The following is an 18,059-nucleotide window of genomic DNA, read 5'->3' as shown; positions in this document are numbered from 1 at the left end:
CCAGCCACCCTCAGCATGGTCTTGCTTTGTAGCTGCGCGTCTTACCGCACGGCTAAGGAGGGCCCCAAGGGTGTGGGGCCCCTTAGTGACCTAAAATTCGCTCTGAATCTATTATTAATTATTAGATTTAGAACAGCGATTAATTGAAGGGGTTTTGTGTCACAGTGATCCAATTGGGTATAAAGTGATGTGATGCAAGCAGGATGGGCACAGGGGATTGAGATTCCATATATATTCACAAGACTAATAGCAGAACCTACTTATTTTTAAATCTCTTTTTAAAAACTATTAAACTCTACACCTTATAAATTGAACTGTTGAGTATTTCAATTAATCTTTTCAAAATTTCTGATATTTTTATCTCAGTCCTCCACAATTTTAATAAGATTAATAAGACGTTATGCGTCACAGTTGGGGGTGGGTGGGTATAAAGAAAATGTTACAAACAAGTCACAGAGGGGTGGGTGGGGGTTCAAATCTGTGTTTTTTTGCGTTTTGAAATTAGTGAATGAACCCTTAGTAAATTGCTGAGATCCCGGTCAAACAAAAAAATAAGTTTGTACCTTCAGATACGTTTTTTTGCAAGCTTTTACTATAATGAACTGATTTGGAAAGCTATACTCCATGATAAACTCTTTTAAAAAAAACTCCTATTGCGGGAGCACCGGTTCTGATGATGCATTTGTCCAGTTCGCACTCATGAAACTGGGGTACCCAGGAAGTGGTAATCCTCTTAATCTTCCGCAACGTGGCAGAGTTGGGTGCTCTCTACTGGTAGTAGTTTCAACCCTGATTGACATACTTTTTCAATTCCAAACCTTGGTATCTGTCAAGGGGACATATATTGATAGAATCGGTACTAGCGTTGTAAGACTTCAAAGTCTGTGGTCAGACTCCTTGACAGTTGTGTGTTGGCTTCAGCATAAGCCTAACGTTGCAAACGCAGCCGCAAAATGGACGCCTGGTCCAAAAATTGACCCAAAAAATCTCTGGTATAAAGCATCAGAAGTTCTGTATTAGCCAGCTGAGTTGTGGGCAACAGAACCTTTGCAGAAGTGAAAGACATTTAACTGAAAGCAACAATTGTTAGACACTTCAAAATTATCTAAGTGGAATCAACTTCTGAGGTCAGCTGCTTATGTCGTACGGATATCTCTTAGCAAATGCAAACTAGAAGTGATCTCGATAAGTACCGTGGGGCATCGAAATCCGTACACTTAAGCACCTTAGTATATGAAAAGTTCATTAGAAAATATGAATCGAATGTAAATAAAACGTTTGTTATTGACACAGGAGCATAAAAGCCTCTACTTTTGAAGTGTGTCACATTTACTCATGAAAAACTACGAAAAACATGATAAAATAATGAATAAATTCAACTACTCCCGACTCGAAATCCGTCCACCGTGGACGGATTTCGAATCAAAGGATCAAAATCCGTACTGCTATTTTTTACTTAAATATTTTAATTGAAGCAGTTTGATTGACTAAACTACCACTGTAAATAGTTCGATACGCAGCTTGAGAAGCGATCCCTTCGATTTGTATTCCGCACATCTAATGTAATGATTCGCAATTAGCAATTAAAACACAGTTACTTTTGGTGCAATTATGCTCTACCCGAAAACAAAATGGCGGCAAAAACTCCGCTTTTGGTGGGTGAAGATTTGTTTTTGATTTTTGTTGTTTTAATTTCAAAACATTCTTTCCATTTCTATGCACTAAAAGCTTACTAACAAGTATCTGAACGGGATAAGATACATTATTTCTAAATTAATTATCTTTAATTTGTTGATATCTCATGAGGTGGACGGATTTCGGTGCTGTACGGATTTCGGTCCTGCACGGTATGCGATTTTGCAACGAAATCACACAAATGTGATCTGTACAGTAACGAATCCGAAGTCCAGTCCATTGTGTCGGCTGTCCCTATTCCTAGATCATGAAGGTGGCATCCAAATAAACAGTCGACTCACAGTAGCATCAACTATATATGATGGCATGAAGTTCCCGATCCTATTTCTAAGGAAACGTTATGTAGTATACTTTCTAGTGAGAGGTTATCATCGTTGTTTTCTGCACGGCAACGGAGAGACAGTTGGCAACGAAAGACGCTGTAAGTGGCTGGAGCCGGTCAAACCGTTAGAACCAGGGGTGGCATTTGTGCACCTCGACTCGCAACGAGCAAACCATGCAAACTATCATACGAAAGAGCTGTCAACTAAGGATCCTACATTCAGATTTATGTGAAGGCGGCCATGTTGAGCCAATCGAGCATTGAGAGTTGTCAGAATCTGAGCTAAATGAACTTTGTTATCGTTGAGGATTGAGAGGTATTGCGATTGTAATGAAAAAGATTGTACGAAAAGTAGAGGTGCAAGTAGAAGTAGTCTAGTTTATGAATGGTATTATGTTCATTTGTATTGCACTTTTATTTTAGTGATAATGCATTGTTGAACGTTTGATAACAAAATCGAAAGGTGTCAACATACGTAAAGTCATATTGGAGCTCCAACATTTTGTGCCGCGCAAGTGCTGGCAGCGTTTGTTTACGAAAGTAACAGCGTTGCTAAATCATCTGTAAAACTATTTGCACATCTCTTAATATAGGATCCCTACTGTCGACAGGAGATGCGCAATGAGGCCCCAGAAGATCTGGTGTTAATCGTCGAAGAAAGTGGAACGGTTGGCACAGAATACGGGTTATGGAGATGATTAAGTCACGCGGAGCGCTCATGCTTACAAAAAAAAACGGATTGGTGAGCCGGAACTCTGGACGGTCCGGAACTACACCGGTGGGACCACTGTGCCATGATGACTGAACCACATTTTCAGACCCTTTCGACCAAACGACATTTTCGGTCATATGACCTATTTGGGTAAACGAATATTTTGGTCGAATTATCAGTTCGGCCAAACGACATTTTCGGTCTCGGTGAATCTAGTTCGGCCGAGCGGCATATTCGCCTAAAGGAAGAGGGCTTTGCTCAGGTTTACCAAAGTCTAACAGCTTATCTCAACTGCTCGGCGGAGGAACAGGATGGCTAAAACCTAGTTGATCGATTCCCCGCCAGAACCTACACTTTCTGAAGGTGTATGGAAGCAAGCCTGACTAAATGCTTCAGCCGGCTAGCTGATGCCTCCTCATACAGACGTGGCCACGAACACACGAGCTGTCATTGAGAATCCTTCCGAGGCGACCTAACGGAGGACGGCGTCAACGACAGACGGTACGAAACGGAAAACTGCGTCCGGTGTAACCGCCAAAAGGGTCTCTTCATTTCCTTTATATCCAACGAGAACCGCGAAGGATAGCTGCGAATAACGGCAAAGATGTAACCATTCGTTGGAGAACTTGAAGCGTCCAGGTGCGGTTGAACGTCTTCGAGATGTCCAGGCATGCCCGGTCCGCGTACTGGCCCTGCTCAAAGAAGTCTCACTTAACTTTTCAAAATGAACTTAGTAACATAACAATTCTGTAAAAGAACCTACCAAAACATGTATGAGAACTGGACATATGCGAAAATGCTAGATTCTTACAGAAATATTGTATGAGACCTTACAATTTTGCAAGCATTTCTTACAATATTTGGTTGTAAGCTAACATTTTTGTATAAAAACTAATAATTTCGAATATGCCCAGTCCTTATACAGGTTTTGGTAGGTTTTGAATTGTATGTACAGAATTGTTAGAAAATCCATCAGTCGCTGGTTGGGTGCACGAAAAATACATCCATCATTACAATGAAAGCTTGTGTTTAAATTTTGTCGAGAAATGCTTATTCGTTTCCACAGGATTTATCGTTTGAATTTTTTCAAAACTATCAAAATTGAATGCATTATTTAAATTCAAACTAAATTTCCTCTTCCAATTTGAATCACGAAAGCATAAAATTGTAATAGGGAAACTGTATATATTCTTGACAGGTGGGCTTTGGTAAAACCCTCAAAATGGTATCCTTGTCGTAGAACTCTATTTCAACATTTTTATTAACAAAATGGTCGTTTAAATTAAAATCAATGTTTACTTGTCATAAGACGAGTTTGTACAATCCCATTTAATTCCACCACTTAATTGTATCTTGACAGATACGTATTTCGACCTCAACAGTAAGGTCGTCTTCAGTGTCAGTACGAGACACTGAAGACGACCTTACTGTTGTGGTCGAGATAAGTATCTGTCAAGATACAATTAAGTGGTGGAATTAAATGAGATTGTACAAACTCGTCTTATGGCAAGTCAAGACATTCCACTAAAAGCTCAAAACAATATTCTTAAAATCAATGTTTAGTTTATTACCACACTCGGTATGTAAATTTCGGTCTATCTTCATGCTCCAAATAGGTACATTAAAATTAACATAATTTTACAGCTACATATCTTTGTATATCCGAGAAAAACATTCAAGCTAACAGTTAAAGCACAACTTTTATTAAAAACTAGCAGACCCGACGAACTTCGTTTCGCCTAAAATTCATTTATTCTTTGCTTAGTTCTCGAGTTATGCAGAAATTTCTGTTTCATTTGTATGGAAGCCCCCCTTTCCAAAGGAGGGACAGAAATTCATTTTATGTATATAGATTAATCAAAGCACAAACAACTTTCAACGCTGATTCAAGGGAAAAACATATCGTCACAAAAAAAGTATAGTCAATTTTATCACTTGCCACCATAGCTACAACCTACAGCACAAGTCGACTGGGTTAACTAATCCGGTCTGTGGAATGGTTGTCAGGCATAACACACCCAACGCCATGTGCCTCAACTCACTCAATCACACCAACTCCCATAGATCATTCCAAAAGAAGCTTCACCCCATGGTTTCTGGTGACAGAGGGCATGCGATGAGATAGGACCTAAACCTCAAACCAAACAAGACCCCTTTATTACGCTTGGAGCTGATTATTTTCCTTGTGGCTGGCATCATCAACCATCATGCCCATAGCCGGGGCCGGTATCGGCTTTGTTGGTTGGGTATACTGCCGCAACTGACTGGTCGTATCTCGTTTGTCCGAAAAGCACACTGAACCGTATAGAATTTCGCAGTTAAGCTCAGTCTCGAGTGCTGGGATAAAAACGCGAAACCAACAGCGACTTGTCTCGTATCCCTCGGCTCATCATCATCTACTGTGCCCCGACGATGAAAAGCAGGAAAAAGTCATTTTTCATTTCGCGGAACAGAAGGTTGTTGGATGGAGCTCACTGCTATCAGCTTCGCTTGTTCGGCCTTCTTGTTACTGTTCATGACCTGCATTCATTCCCTAAGCTCCCTAACTTTTGCGACCCACTCCAACGACTACGGGTTGGTGTTTGGGATTGCACCTACTTCGGAGTTGCCATTGCGTTGCCACCTAGGGGCCTTATGGAACCTTCATATCAATGGGGAGATAAGTGTGAAGAATCTTTTTTGAGGAACAACGATCAATAAAAATGTCACCATTTTTTCAACTGATACGCCAGGGTTCTTAGTTCCAATGGAGAAACTGATAATATTCAAAAAATGAATTTAATCGAGAAAAAAATCACTTCCAAAAATCCATCTTTGAATATTCCACCCAGCCCAACACTCCCCCATTCAGTATCTGTGTGAATGTTTGCCCTCGACTCGTTGAAACACAGCCTCGCCCTGCCATACGAATCAGCGTTGCAGCGACAACGTCCCAACAAGTATTGGAGCGGGTATCAACCAACGGCAAGCGACGTTTATTAGACAGTGAGTGATTATTCGCCTCTGGTCGGTCGGCCGGCACATCGCGTCGTGGCGCTATAAAACCGGGAAACCCTGCATCCTATATAAGCCCTGTAGGCGTCTAATTGAATCATTTGGGATTCCAACGGAAAAACCTTAGCCGTGTGTCCCGAAAATGGCTCTTCGAGTAGGATTACGCCGTAGAATAGGGACTGTAGCAGGAGGAGTCGTAATGTGTCGTTCTTCGCAACGGATTCCTTTTTTCTTGCTATTATTGACGGAATTACCTCGGGATTGTTATCGTCCTTTATGGTGACGGTTCAGTTTTACTGTCACCCGATTACGCGCTGATTGTTGTGGAGCTTTGTGAGATTAATGTTGAAAATAAAATCAAAGCCCGATTAAGTTCTGTCAGGAGTTGTAAAGATTGATGGAATATTTAGACATATTGTACTGTTTATAAACATATACATATACATTTGTGTCACAAAAAATGTTGAGCGTTAATATACAAATTCTCCTAGTCTGATTAATTGAAAGATTATTTGCATTTTTGTATATGAGAGAATTAAAAAAAAAGTAAGTCACACATTTATCACAAATTACGGCCAAAATTCTGTTTCGACAGTGACTAATGAGTTATTGGTAATGAAATTCAATGAGAGTATTGCATGGATTTATTCAATATGAGACAAACATGGTTTAGTAATTATTTCCAATGTTTTCAAGCTAGTCTTATAACAAGATAACTCGCATATGAATAGTTCACGCATATTTGGCTCCTTCAAAGTTGATCCAAAATGTACTTCATATCGCTCGTTTCAGATACACTTGCTTCCCAGTACCAACTAAGTCCAAATTGAAGCCCAAGCCTAATTCATTCTGGGTATTCTCATCTTCTGGCCCTCGAGGGTTCGTTTCATCACCGTCATCATTAGGCGTATATCGCTTTCAGGCGTCGACATAGACTAGCTTTCTATTTACTCCGCAGTGCACGGGGAACGAACTCTCCAACGACGCTACTGCCGATCGGTTGCTCTCCAGTCGGTGGAAATTGAATACCACGCTTGGTTAGGTAGAAGCTTAGCGAGGTAGCAAGCAACGACTGCTTCGCAATGATGGATTTCTTCATCATCAACTGCACGTTGCCATTTCGGAGTTCATCACCAAGCTCACTCGCCGCCGGTGGTACCCAGTGAACCGGAAGCGAAGCTTGAATTTCATTTTCACCCACCTCGCTTGGATTCTGATGCTGTGCGCTATGCCGTAGGATCATGCCACGGTTTTATTGCAAGTGTCTACGATGCTTAGTCTAGTGTAGTATGGAGGCATAGGCAAATAGATGTAACTTTCTACGGCCTGGACAGTATTGATTTCTTTTGTTTATGTGTTTATACTCTTTTATACAAGGTTATCATTAACGTAACTACGGAAGGTGTTAGGGATTATATGCCCACTAAATAATTTCATGCTTCTGGTCGCAAAAGATTTCAATTGAGTTGACATGATTTAAAAGTGCCTCTGTACATTATTTTTAGTTTCGTTTTCAAATTAAATGTATGTAGGATAAAACGTCTTATCGTTGTGGTATGTCCTAATGTTGCGGTAGTGTTAAAATAGTCCATTCTAGATATAATAGCATCGAATACAATTGTGGGTCCGCTAAAACTCCTCGAATCAACCACTAAAACACCTTTTGTTTGGCAAAATTCCATTCAAATTACGAAAAATCAGCATTTTTTCTTAAAAGTTTGCGTCTTTTGAGCTTATTATTGCGGTACACTGTTTGAACGAATCATGTAAATTTACATCAAATATCATGCACATAATTGGAGCATGATGAACGATAGGAATTTACATTTCATTTTATTTTTAAACTAGCTTTATGTACCCGGCCTTGCTCGGAATTGCCAGTTTGGTTTGCAGTTTTCTCTTACAATCGGAAAATGATAAAACCAATTGGTCAACAGGGTAATTGTAATTGGTAATTTACTTATTCATACTTTATTATTTGATTAAAAGAAGGCTTTTGGAAACATTGACTGATTTTGAAGCAGGGATCGTGGGTTTGAAAGATCTTATTCCGGGCAAACGTCTATTTCTAAAGAAGGAAAAACATTCATCGATGCCATATTCCGGGCAACGCATATTTTAAAAGAAGGGATCACACCCACCACTGCCTTATTCCGGGCAAATGCCTACTTTTAAAGAAGCAATCACATCCACCATTCAGAAGGAAACACATTAATCATTGCTTTTCACTGGGCATACCATTATTCCTATGAACAACAATACCCAATCCCAATACCACCCCTCCCATTCCAAAAGTCCCTTCCAGCCTCTCTATAATAGTTTCACAGACAAACAGACGTAACACTGAAGAAGTTCCCAGCGACCATGAGTTCAACGGTCGTTTTAAATTCAACTGCTTGCGAGTTTCACATCCAGGGGCGCGCGCATCGTATACCTTTGTATTTGACATCTCACATTAGCGCCTTCTGTTGACATTGTCGTACTAAACTTTGTTTCGTACAACATGCACGTTAGGTGGTGGTAAAATAACTGGACGATAGATTTTAAAACAAATTGTTCTAGCTGTTACGTCTGTTTGTCTGTGATAGTTTCCTTTGGGTAGGGATTACGTGTTTACGTGTTTGATCGAGTTGATCGATTGCTAAACAATACCCCTCTCCCCATACCCTCCCTCTTTTGTAAAGAGCATCCCTAATTTCCTATCGTCGTCTCCTTATGACAAAGAATTTGTGTTCCGAATTTGTTTGAAATCAGTCAAGGGGTTCAGAATTTACACTGCGTTGATCGAAAATTAAACAATACCCCTCCCCCCATACCCTCCTCCTTTTCCAAAGAGCATGCTTAACCCCTCCATCGTTCCCTCTGTAAGATAAAGAATTTGTGTTTCAAATTCGGTTGAAATTGGCCAAGGGGTTCAGAATTTAAACTGCGTAGATCGATAATTAAGCAATACCCCTCCCCCCATTCCCTCCCCTATTCCAAAGAGCATGCTCAACCCCCCTATCGTCCACTCCGTAAGATAAAGAATTTGTGTTCCAAATTTGGTTGAAATCGGCCAAGGGGTTGAGAATTTACACTGCGTTGATCGAAAATTAAGCAATACCCCTCCCCCCATACCCTCCCCCTTTTCCAAAAAGCATGCTCAACCCCATATCGTCACCTCCTTAAGATACAGAATTTGTGTTCTAAATTTGGTTTAAATCGGCCAAGGGGTTCAGAATTTACACTGCGTTGATCGAAAATTAAGCAATACCCCTCCCCCCATATCCTCCTCCTTTTCCAAAGAGCATGCTTAACCCCCCTATCGTTCCCTCTGTAAGATAAAGAATTTGTGTTTCAAATTCGGTTGAAATCGGCCAAGGGGTTCAGAATTTAAACTGCGTAGATCGATAATTAAGCAATACCCCTACCCCCACACCCTCCCCCTTTTCCAAAGAGCATGCCTAACCCCCTATCGTCGTCTCCTTAAGATAAAGAATGTGTGTTCCAAATTTGGTTGAAATCGGTAAATGGGTTCAGAAGTTATGCTGGAACATACATACAAACATACAAACATTGAGTTTTATATATATAGATAGATAGATAGATAGATCAAATATCATCTCAAATTTATGTGTTGTTTTAAATTAACTTGTTCCATTTTATGCCATATAAATAAAAAAAACGGTTCATATGAGAATCGAACTCAGGTCCGCAGAGTGATAGCCCGCGCTGATACCACTCTACCGTCTTCACTTCTTGAAACCAATGTTGCCCAAAGAGTAACAGGTTCTGAGTTATGGCGATTCAAACATACAGTATCGAACCCGTCGTGATCGGGTTCTGGCTAGGTAATGTAAATTTACATGCTCTGAATAAGTGCTTGCGCATCGTCAAGAGGAAGTATCTGACTGGATGAAGTTCAAGAATTTGAAGTTTTTCCATCGATTTAAGTAAACGCCTGATGAAGTACACCAATGAAATGCAGCATCATGGATGCTGCTTTGTAGTCGTGATAGAAGATCTTCACTTTAGTATGACGGTTGTCGTAAACGAAGGTTTCCCGCTGCATTTGCAGCTGCCTTGATGGAATTGTGACTAGAGTATTGTTTTGTGGGAGACTAGAGTATTGTTTTCAATAGAGTGTAGTAACACAGAGAAACAGACGTCTCACTTTAAACAAAATGCAATAAAAATCATCGTCACGAAAACATGGTCGCCCAATGCTAAAATCACTGTGTGTGGCCAAGCGGCAACCAGGTGGCGGTAGTGCGCAAACGTCAAACACAAGCAAAATCGATGCAAGCGCCATCGGTGGCCGATTGACCACCTACAAAAAATTAAATCAACCGTTTAAAAGGTGAACGATAGATCATGTGTTGAGTGAGACGTCTGTTTCTCTGTGGTAGTAATAATGGTAAGGTGATGTATCCATACGGTTTAATTCATGCTCTGTTTATGTGCATGATTTTCAACGCATAACTACATTGAGAAAACGATTACATGATCTGCATTTACATTAGTTTTATTGATTACATTACCAGTAAAAGTCAAATTTTTTTGCGGTGTAGTGCCAAGGTCCTATTGTTGTGGTATCCCAAGTAACATTTTGAGTTTTATCATAGTCTATTAGCGGATTTGGAGAACAAATTTTCAAGACTAGCAATAAAACTAATATCTACATATCAACCTCTTGATGACTGCTATAAGATTATGCTATGACCAAGTGGACCACTCTTGAGAACGTATTCAAAGCAAGTTCAAGAATGTTCATAAAACTGCCATAAAATCGCTGTCAAAAAAGGGAATTTCTTTTCCGTAGAACTTTTTGTTATTGTTTTGGAGAAAAAGGTAGAAATGGATAAATAAAAAAACAACATTCATGGACATTGATCATGGATGAAAAATATGATTCAATTATCGAAAATTTGATACCCCAGAATTCATTCGCGTGCTTACATTTGTTATGCGCGTTCGAATTTCTGGTGAAACCAGGTAAGAAAATCAGTTTAATGAAGCGCGCCGTCGTAATATTGTAGCTTACGGCTTATTAATTAGTGTGAATATTAAATCGATATGATGTCTTTTTTTCCTAGTGGCATTCCGATTGGCAACAAAACATTTCTTATGCTTTAATATTTGAGAATCATTGAGAAAGACCGCCGTTATTAATAATGGCAACGGATTTCGAAAAAAATATTTTCGCCAATATAAAATCAATTCTATGCTTACAGCATGGCTACTACACTGTGGGCAGTTTAAAGGTAAAAATAAAATTTGCGTAACTTACAAAAATAAAATGTTTTTGCTGAAAGTCGCGACACTCGTTTCCTTACGATTATTTAGTTCTTCTTCGTGCGATGGTTCTACATTCCACGGAAGCTTGGCCAGTTTATCAACCAATTGTTCAGTTAGTATTTCCACAACTATGGATATAATATTATTGAAAAGTTTTCCTAATTCCAGTAAAATACAAAGACCTGTCAAATTTCACATTTACCGTACCGTGAGAAGATAGGGAATAGAACTAAATCCGAACTGTGAACCCCCGTTAATTTAAACGATACTTCATTCAAATTAACAAGGTTAATTTACTCTCTGCTATTTTGTTTTGATTATGCGTTTCGTTTATCGATGTTTTTTTATTTTCGTTTTTTATTTTTTTTATTTTCGCTATCCCACTTGCTGAATTACGTTTGAACCATTTTGAATTTGAACGATGTTCGATTCGAGCCAACGAGGTTCAAATTTAAAGGTGTTCGCATTGAAAGCTACCCGGTCCATGGTAAATTGAATAGAAATTATGCTTTCAGCAGCAGCAGAAGAACACCTCAAATCGTGTTCATCTCACCATTTGTTGCGTATTCGTATTTATACCATTTTCATTTACCGGTAGTAAGATAACACGCTCCTTTAGTTTATTTTATTATTATTATCTGTTCCATTATCAGGAGTAGAATTTGACCAATGGATTTTATTGTTAATAAACAAACAATTTTGAATAAGCGAACGATCAGTGGGGAATATTGTGAATAATGTTTTCTTTGTTTAAGATATTTGAGGAATATGTAACAAAAACATTCATTTTTAGCCATTCGAATGACCATAGTTCATGAAATTTAACATTAACATTATGCTCTTGAACAATGCCATTATAAACCTTTTGAAAACTACTAAGTTTTATTTAGGTTATGCGTAAGACAAGTCCATGACCAATATATCCGTCTTTATGAGTATTCTTAAAATTGGTTTTATTGAAGTCCTCAGGATAATCATTAGACCACTAATAAGCTCATGAGATATTTGACGTTTGTGGATTTATTGAGCGTTTTATTACGGTTTTGAAGATAGCTATAAGTATTCGAATGAAGCTGATCTTGCCGCATTGAATAAAGCAGCGATAAAACCGTTAAAAAAACTTGAATAAATCCATGCAGCCTTGAAATTGTTACTTGGGATCGCTCTCCATACGAAATACAGGTAATACCACAACAATAGGGCTGACCTTCAAAAAATATCGCAACGATAGGCGATAAATACAAAACAACATAAGTCTATCACAATTGACACAATATTAACGAAACTAGAGATACAGATCACTCTATTCGACTACTGTGATGTGAAAAAAGATTAACATAAAAGAATTTTTGAAATCGATTTTATTTTGACACGATGCTTAACCCCTCCATAATAGGTCGTTTTACCCTATTCAGATTTTCCATAACTTTCTCCCAAGCCTAGAAGAATTCTTGTAGTTCATGTACTTCGTCTTCGACGTGTTGACGACTAGTCCAATCGTTTAGCTTCGCTTTTCAGTCTGATGTAGACTTTCTCCATCTTCTCAAAGTTACGTGCCATAATCTCTATGTCGTCGGCGAAACCAAACTACTAGACGGACTTCGTGAAAATCGTTGCATTCGTGCCAATCCCTGCCCTTCGTATTACTCCCTTCAAAGTGATGTTGAATAGCAGACACGAATGACCATCACCTTGCCGTAACCCTCTGCGCGTTTCGAGAATGCCCTTGAAACTCGAACTACGCACATCACTCGATCCATCGTCGCCTTGATCAACCGTGTCAGTTTATCCGGAAATCCGTTTTCGTTGATAATAACAATGTTGAAAATTTATATCACTGCTAATCAACTTTTCAAATCCTTGGGGGCTAATTTTCTTGTCTATGTAGGGCTGAGCCCCCCTCCTCTCATTTGGGAATTAGGTCATTTGGGAAGTGTCGTTCGGCTGAATTGGTCATTTTGCCAAAAAAAAACGTTTAACTGGATAGGTTATTTGGCAATAAATGCCGTTTTGCTGAAATGTTTGTTTTGCTGAAAGGGCATTTTAGAGGCAAATGACTCTTTCTGCCAAACGACCTTTTCTACCAAACGGCATTTTCTGCCAAATGATCTAGTTGGTCAAATGACTTTGGCCAAACGACCATTTCGGCCAAATGACATTTTTAGCAAAATAAACTGTTAGGTCAAACAACTTTTTCGGTCAAATTACCAATTAGGCCAAATGAGTCTTTCGGCTGTTTGTCGCTTTCCGCCAAATGTTATTTTCGGTTGAACCATTTTCGACCTAATACCGTTTCGGGCAAACGTTTAATTCGGCCTAATGGAATTTGGCTAGATGACTTTTGGCCTAACCTGTTATTCTTGACTTTCGTCCAGCCAACGTATAGGGCCATTTGATCGATACCCGTTTTTGAGCATAAGAAGACTGAAAGCCATAACCTCAAATATCACCATCATAGTCGATCTCTCCTAGAATTGTATTTAGTTGAAATGCACATACGGCCGAAGATACCGTTCGGCCGTCTGGCCATTTGGCCATTGACCGAAATGGTCGTTTGTCGGCCAAATGGAAATGTTATTTGGTCAAACGGGCGGATTTTTTGACCATATTACCCGTTCAGTAATCAACATTTGGCCGTTGGACCAAATTACATTTTCGACCAAATTCCTTTTTCTGTCAAATAACCATTTCGACCGAAGGACGTTTTCGGCCTTATAACCTATTCGGCCAAACGACCATTTCACCCAAACGACGTGCTAGAGAAAAGTGCCTTTTCGGCCAAATTACCAATTCGGCTGTATGTCGCTTTGGCCAAATGAAATTTTTGGTCAAACTGTCTTCCGTTGTATAACCGTTTTGCAAACAGTTTGAAAAATCTCCCGCGGACTTTTCTGTGTAAACTTCGAAGAATACTCAACCAAATCTTTCCGTGGATTTTCCGAATATTTTCTTGTGGAAACTTGAAACAATTTTTCTTAGAAATTCTAAAGAATTCCCAAAACTTCATAGTAGTTGCCATGGAAAATCCGAAAATAATTTTCAAAATTAATTTTTTGGAGAAGTACAGAGAATTTTCGGGAGAAGTTTATCAGATTTATCCGTTCATTTTCAAAAAGATTCTACCGTTGAAGTTTTGAAAACATCCTTAAAAAATGCAGAAAAAAAAATCTTCAAGAAATGAACGTAAAAAATCTCCACGTCGAGTCACGCCGCCGGCTAAAATGGCCTTCGGCGTGACGCCGAAAACGCCGCCGCTACCGACCAAAATTCTGACAAACGCCGCCGCCGCCGATTTTCGTACCGGCGCACACCTCTAGTTCTGTGGAATATCATGTATGACGGAGTATTAAGCTTAAATCTCCCTGCTGGTGTTAAACTAGAAAGCTTTGCGGATGATGTAATGCTAGAGGTCACAGGCGAAACTCTTGAGGAAGTTTAGCATCGTACGCGATTAGCAGAGTCGAAGAATGGCTCAACTCAAGGAGGTTGGCGTTAGCACATCACAAGACTGAGGTTGTTGTGGTACATAACCACCATGGGTTGCAGCAAGCGAGGATAAACGTAGGGACCTGCACAGTTAACTCCGTGAGGTCATTAAAGCATCTGGGCGTGATGATCGACGATAAGCTCAATTTTACGAGCCACGTCGATTATGTATGCCAAAGGGCTTCATTGGCAATAAAATCTTTATCGCGAATGATGTCCAACGGATCGGCGGTGCAAAGTCAGGTGCGTAGGCTTATAGCGGGTGTAGCATTGTCTATTATCCGATACGGCATACCAGCATGGTCCAAAGCACTAGAGGCCGGGTGCAATGTTAAGAAATTAATCAGGGTACACCGGCTGATGTGTCTGCGGGTTGCAAGCGCATACCGCACCATATCTTATGAGATGGTGTGCGTCATTGCTGGGATGATGCCGATAGACATACTTCTGGAGGAAGATGTGGAGTGCTTCAACGACAGGGACTCGGTGCAAGTGCGACGTGTCAAAAGAGCAGCTCCATTGCTCAAATGGCAAGGAGCATGGGACACTACAGTCAAAACAGTCTTGACAGATACGTATTTCGACCTCAACAGTAAGGCCGTCTTCAGTGTCTCGTACTTGACTAGACTATTTTTGGAAAATAGAAATAAAATAGAAACTCGAAATAATTGGATTTTTTTTTATTATCGTACAAGTTTGGCCGAAGGGTATTATATTTTTATGTTTTTTTTTTCACTAGCAGGGCTTATGGATAAATGAACAAATAATGAAAAATGATTGGAATGGCTATTTTCCTGAAAATATGGCTGTTAAAATTTTAAATTTTTTATCGACACCACCAACTTTGAAAAATCATAACGCATCACGACAGAAACAAAGTTTTTGGTCAAAACGGAAGCAAACATCATCATCAATTTGAAAAAAAAAAATTCACTGAAAAATTTCAACGAAGTTTTTCACCGTTAGAAAAATGCATATGGAAAAGACAGAAAAAATATACTCTAACTCGTAAAAAAGATCACAGATATATTTTTAGGATAAGAAAGTTTAGGAGCTTTTATCCCTCCTTTAAATTATTTTTTGTTTTGTTTCTTTCAGTTTGGCTTGTTCCAAATGATTCCAACTAACTAACAACGACTAACAATAAAATGTATACCCCTTATATGGCTGGCTGAAAAGCCAAATCGGATGACGGTGGCAAATGGATTATATTCAAAACAAGTACACAACACTACTGTTGAATAAACTTACTATTTTACAATAACTATTACAATATGGGAAATATAAATGTTTAGTTTATGTTTTGTAATAATGCAGTTGTTTATATTTATTGTTTATTTGAAAGAAATTTCCTTGATCGCTTTTGGGTGATATAACAATAAAGTCGAGTCAAGTACGAGACACTGAAGACGGCCTTACTGTTGAGGTCGAAATACGTATCTGTCAAGATACAATTAAGTGGTGGAATTCAATGGGATTGTATAAACTCGTCTTATGACAGGTGAAAACATTCCACTAAAAAGCTCAAAATAATTTTCTTATGATATAACAAGTTTACTTGAAGTGCAATCCAACTCGAATATTGTACCGATAAAATGGATCATTGAAATGATTGATAATATTGCTATGGAATATGTAACACCGCATCATAATATATGTTCTTTCTAATTAATGTTTGTGTTCAAACAAACGCTGAAGAGCCCTCCTTAGCTTAGCGGCTTCCAATGATTAAATGTATCCAATACAGATAGTATGCATCAAAGTACCGCGGGTTACTTGCCCTATCGTTATTCCGCTAATTTTGTTTTCATGCATCAAATTTCACTTTTAATCAAACGTTACGGAGCATTCTTGCAAAGCGATTATCATCTCTCACGTTTCAGAGCACACGGCTCCCAAGGATAAACTCCCGTAGGCCATTGGGATTGTCTTTAAATAGAAATCAAAAATAACTCGCACCCTACTCAACAGGGTAACGGCTTTGTTAAGGGCCCGATGGCAGAGCGAGGCTATGAAATATTAAAATTAATTCAGGCTAAAAGTTCCAAACTGTGGTTTGGGAAAGGAAAGAAAACCCCAACAGGATATGGGTGAAATGTAAAAGTTTTATTTTTTCCCACAGAATCTTCTGGTGAAGTGCCGAATACGTTGGCAAGGATGGCGGCGAATAAATTTGTAAACAGCCCCACGCTGAAAAGAACGAAGCACCACCGTTCCGTTGATGCCTATCACCATGCATAGCACTTTAAGATAATGATTTTTGGAAATTTCCGAATATGGAGGTAAGCGGAAGGATGCCACGTCACGTAGGTATTTCCCAAGTTGGGACACGTGCCATCGATGGGATTGGCAACGGTATTTCGTGCGGCGGTGGTGAGAGATGCGACGTGACACGCAATTAGGATGATGATTTGATGACGAAGGGAAGAGACACGTGGAATTCCATCGAGTAGCATTGCAGCCGTACCAGACGAGATATGTGAGATATGGCTGGTGATATTCAACGGAATTTGTTCATGAATCTCGTTGGATAACGGATTTTGGTGTACGTAAATTTGAACCATCAACATTTGGACACTCGAATGAATCATTTAAATTTACATCGAGTATAGTAGTGCATGCGCTGTGACAATCAGTTTTTGGGTTGAATAATATTTTCTATTATGACGAACAAACGAGAACTTTTATGGCGGAAGCTTTCAGTCAGGATATGGGAAAAGTTTGCTAGTGCTGATGAAGTAGGCATGACGATAGTAAATATTTGAGCAGGCAGGTTCGGTCATGCAGACTGAACGAAAACGTGTTCTTTTTCATTATGTGGAATAATAGCTTTCTATGGAAAACTGGATCGTATGAAGGTAGACTTCACAATATTTGATGATTGGGATGTTGAAGTACCGTCAACTGGGGGGAAGATGATCATTGAGGTGAAGATGATCACTTGATGTGTCAGTCAAAAGTGCCAATTTTTTTTATGAAATGGTAGTCAACAATATTCTCCGTTCAAGTAATGTTACCGCTAGGTAGAAATCCGAGTTTTTCGATTATAATCATGAAAATGTATTTTGTGGAAGAAAAGGAGAGATAGTCATAAATGACGCTATTTTCGTTTCAAATATTGACTTCGTAGACTTCTTTACGTAGTAAATTCAACATTCATACAAATAACCTAGTGTATTTTGACTACTAGGTCATAATTATTTTAGTAGAGCTGTCTTGATCAACTTCACCCCAAACCAGATTACTCAAAAAATGAGTGATAATTTAATTTATTTTAATAAATGCGAATGCATTTCAGAAAACTAAAGTTGTTGATTATTGCAACGTATAGCAGTACATGTTTTGAAAATATTTGTTTCGATTTAAAATGTAAACACACATTGTTATTGCATGTTTTGTCTTAAAAATGATCATCTTCCCCCCAGTTGACGGTACGCTATAAGAAAGTTTAATAGCATGAAATGCGTGAACAACAGAGTATAAACATGATCATTATCACGTAGTTAGTGGCTTAGTGTTATCTTGTGTAGAGGTTATCAAGCCGGCCTAGAAGTTTCTCTTGATACGATTTGA

At 39.0% G+C, this 18,059-nt stretch overlaps 2 protein-coding genes across 4 annotated transcripts in view; one reads left to right on the top strand and one right to left on the bottom strand.

The window, feature by feature from the left end:
• Positions 1-15,777, top strand: part of LOC134208735 (synaptobrevin) — a 79,451-nt gene extending 63,674 nt beyond the window's left edge. Inside the window, exon 4 of one of the 2 annotated variants that reach the window (XM_062684594.1) lies at positions 15,585-15,777. In XM_062684594.1, coding sequence (XP_062540578.1) covers positions 15,585-15,613 — 29 coding nt within the window. In that variant the 3' untranslated portion in view covers positions 15,614-15,777. The remainder of the gene's footprint in view (positions 1-15,584) is intronic. The other variant, XM_062684597.1, reaches the window with a different exon arrangement.
• The window catches only part of LOC134208734 (chondroitin sulfate N-acetylgalactosaminyltransferase 1), a 188,054-nt gene that overhangs the window by 89,097 nt on the left and 80,898 nt on the right, over positions 1-18,059 (bottom strand). The gene's annotated exons all lie outside the window — the stretch shown is intronic.

Source organism: Armigeres subalbatus, chromosome 2, assembly GCF_024139115.2.
Source record: "Armigeres subalbatus isolate Guangzhou_Male chromosome 2, GZ_Asu_2, whole genome shotgun sequence".
In the NCBI taxonomy this organism is placed as follows: Eukaryota; Metazoa; Arthropoda; class Insecta; order Diptera; family Culicidae; genus Armigeres; species Armigeres subalbatus.
The sequence above is the reverse complement of the archived record's forward strand: the minus strand, read 5'-3'. Positions and strand labels throughout refer to the sequence as shown.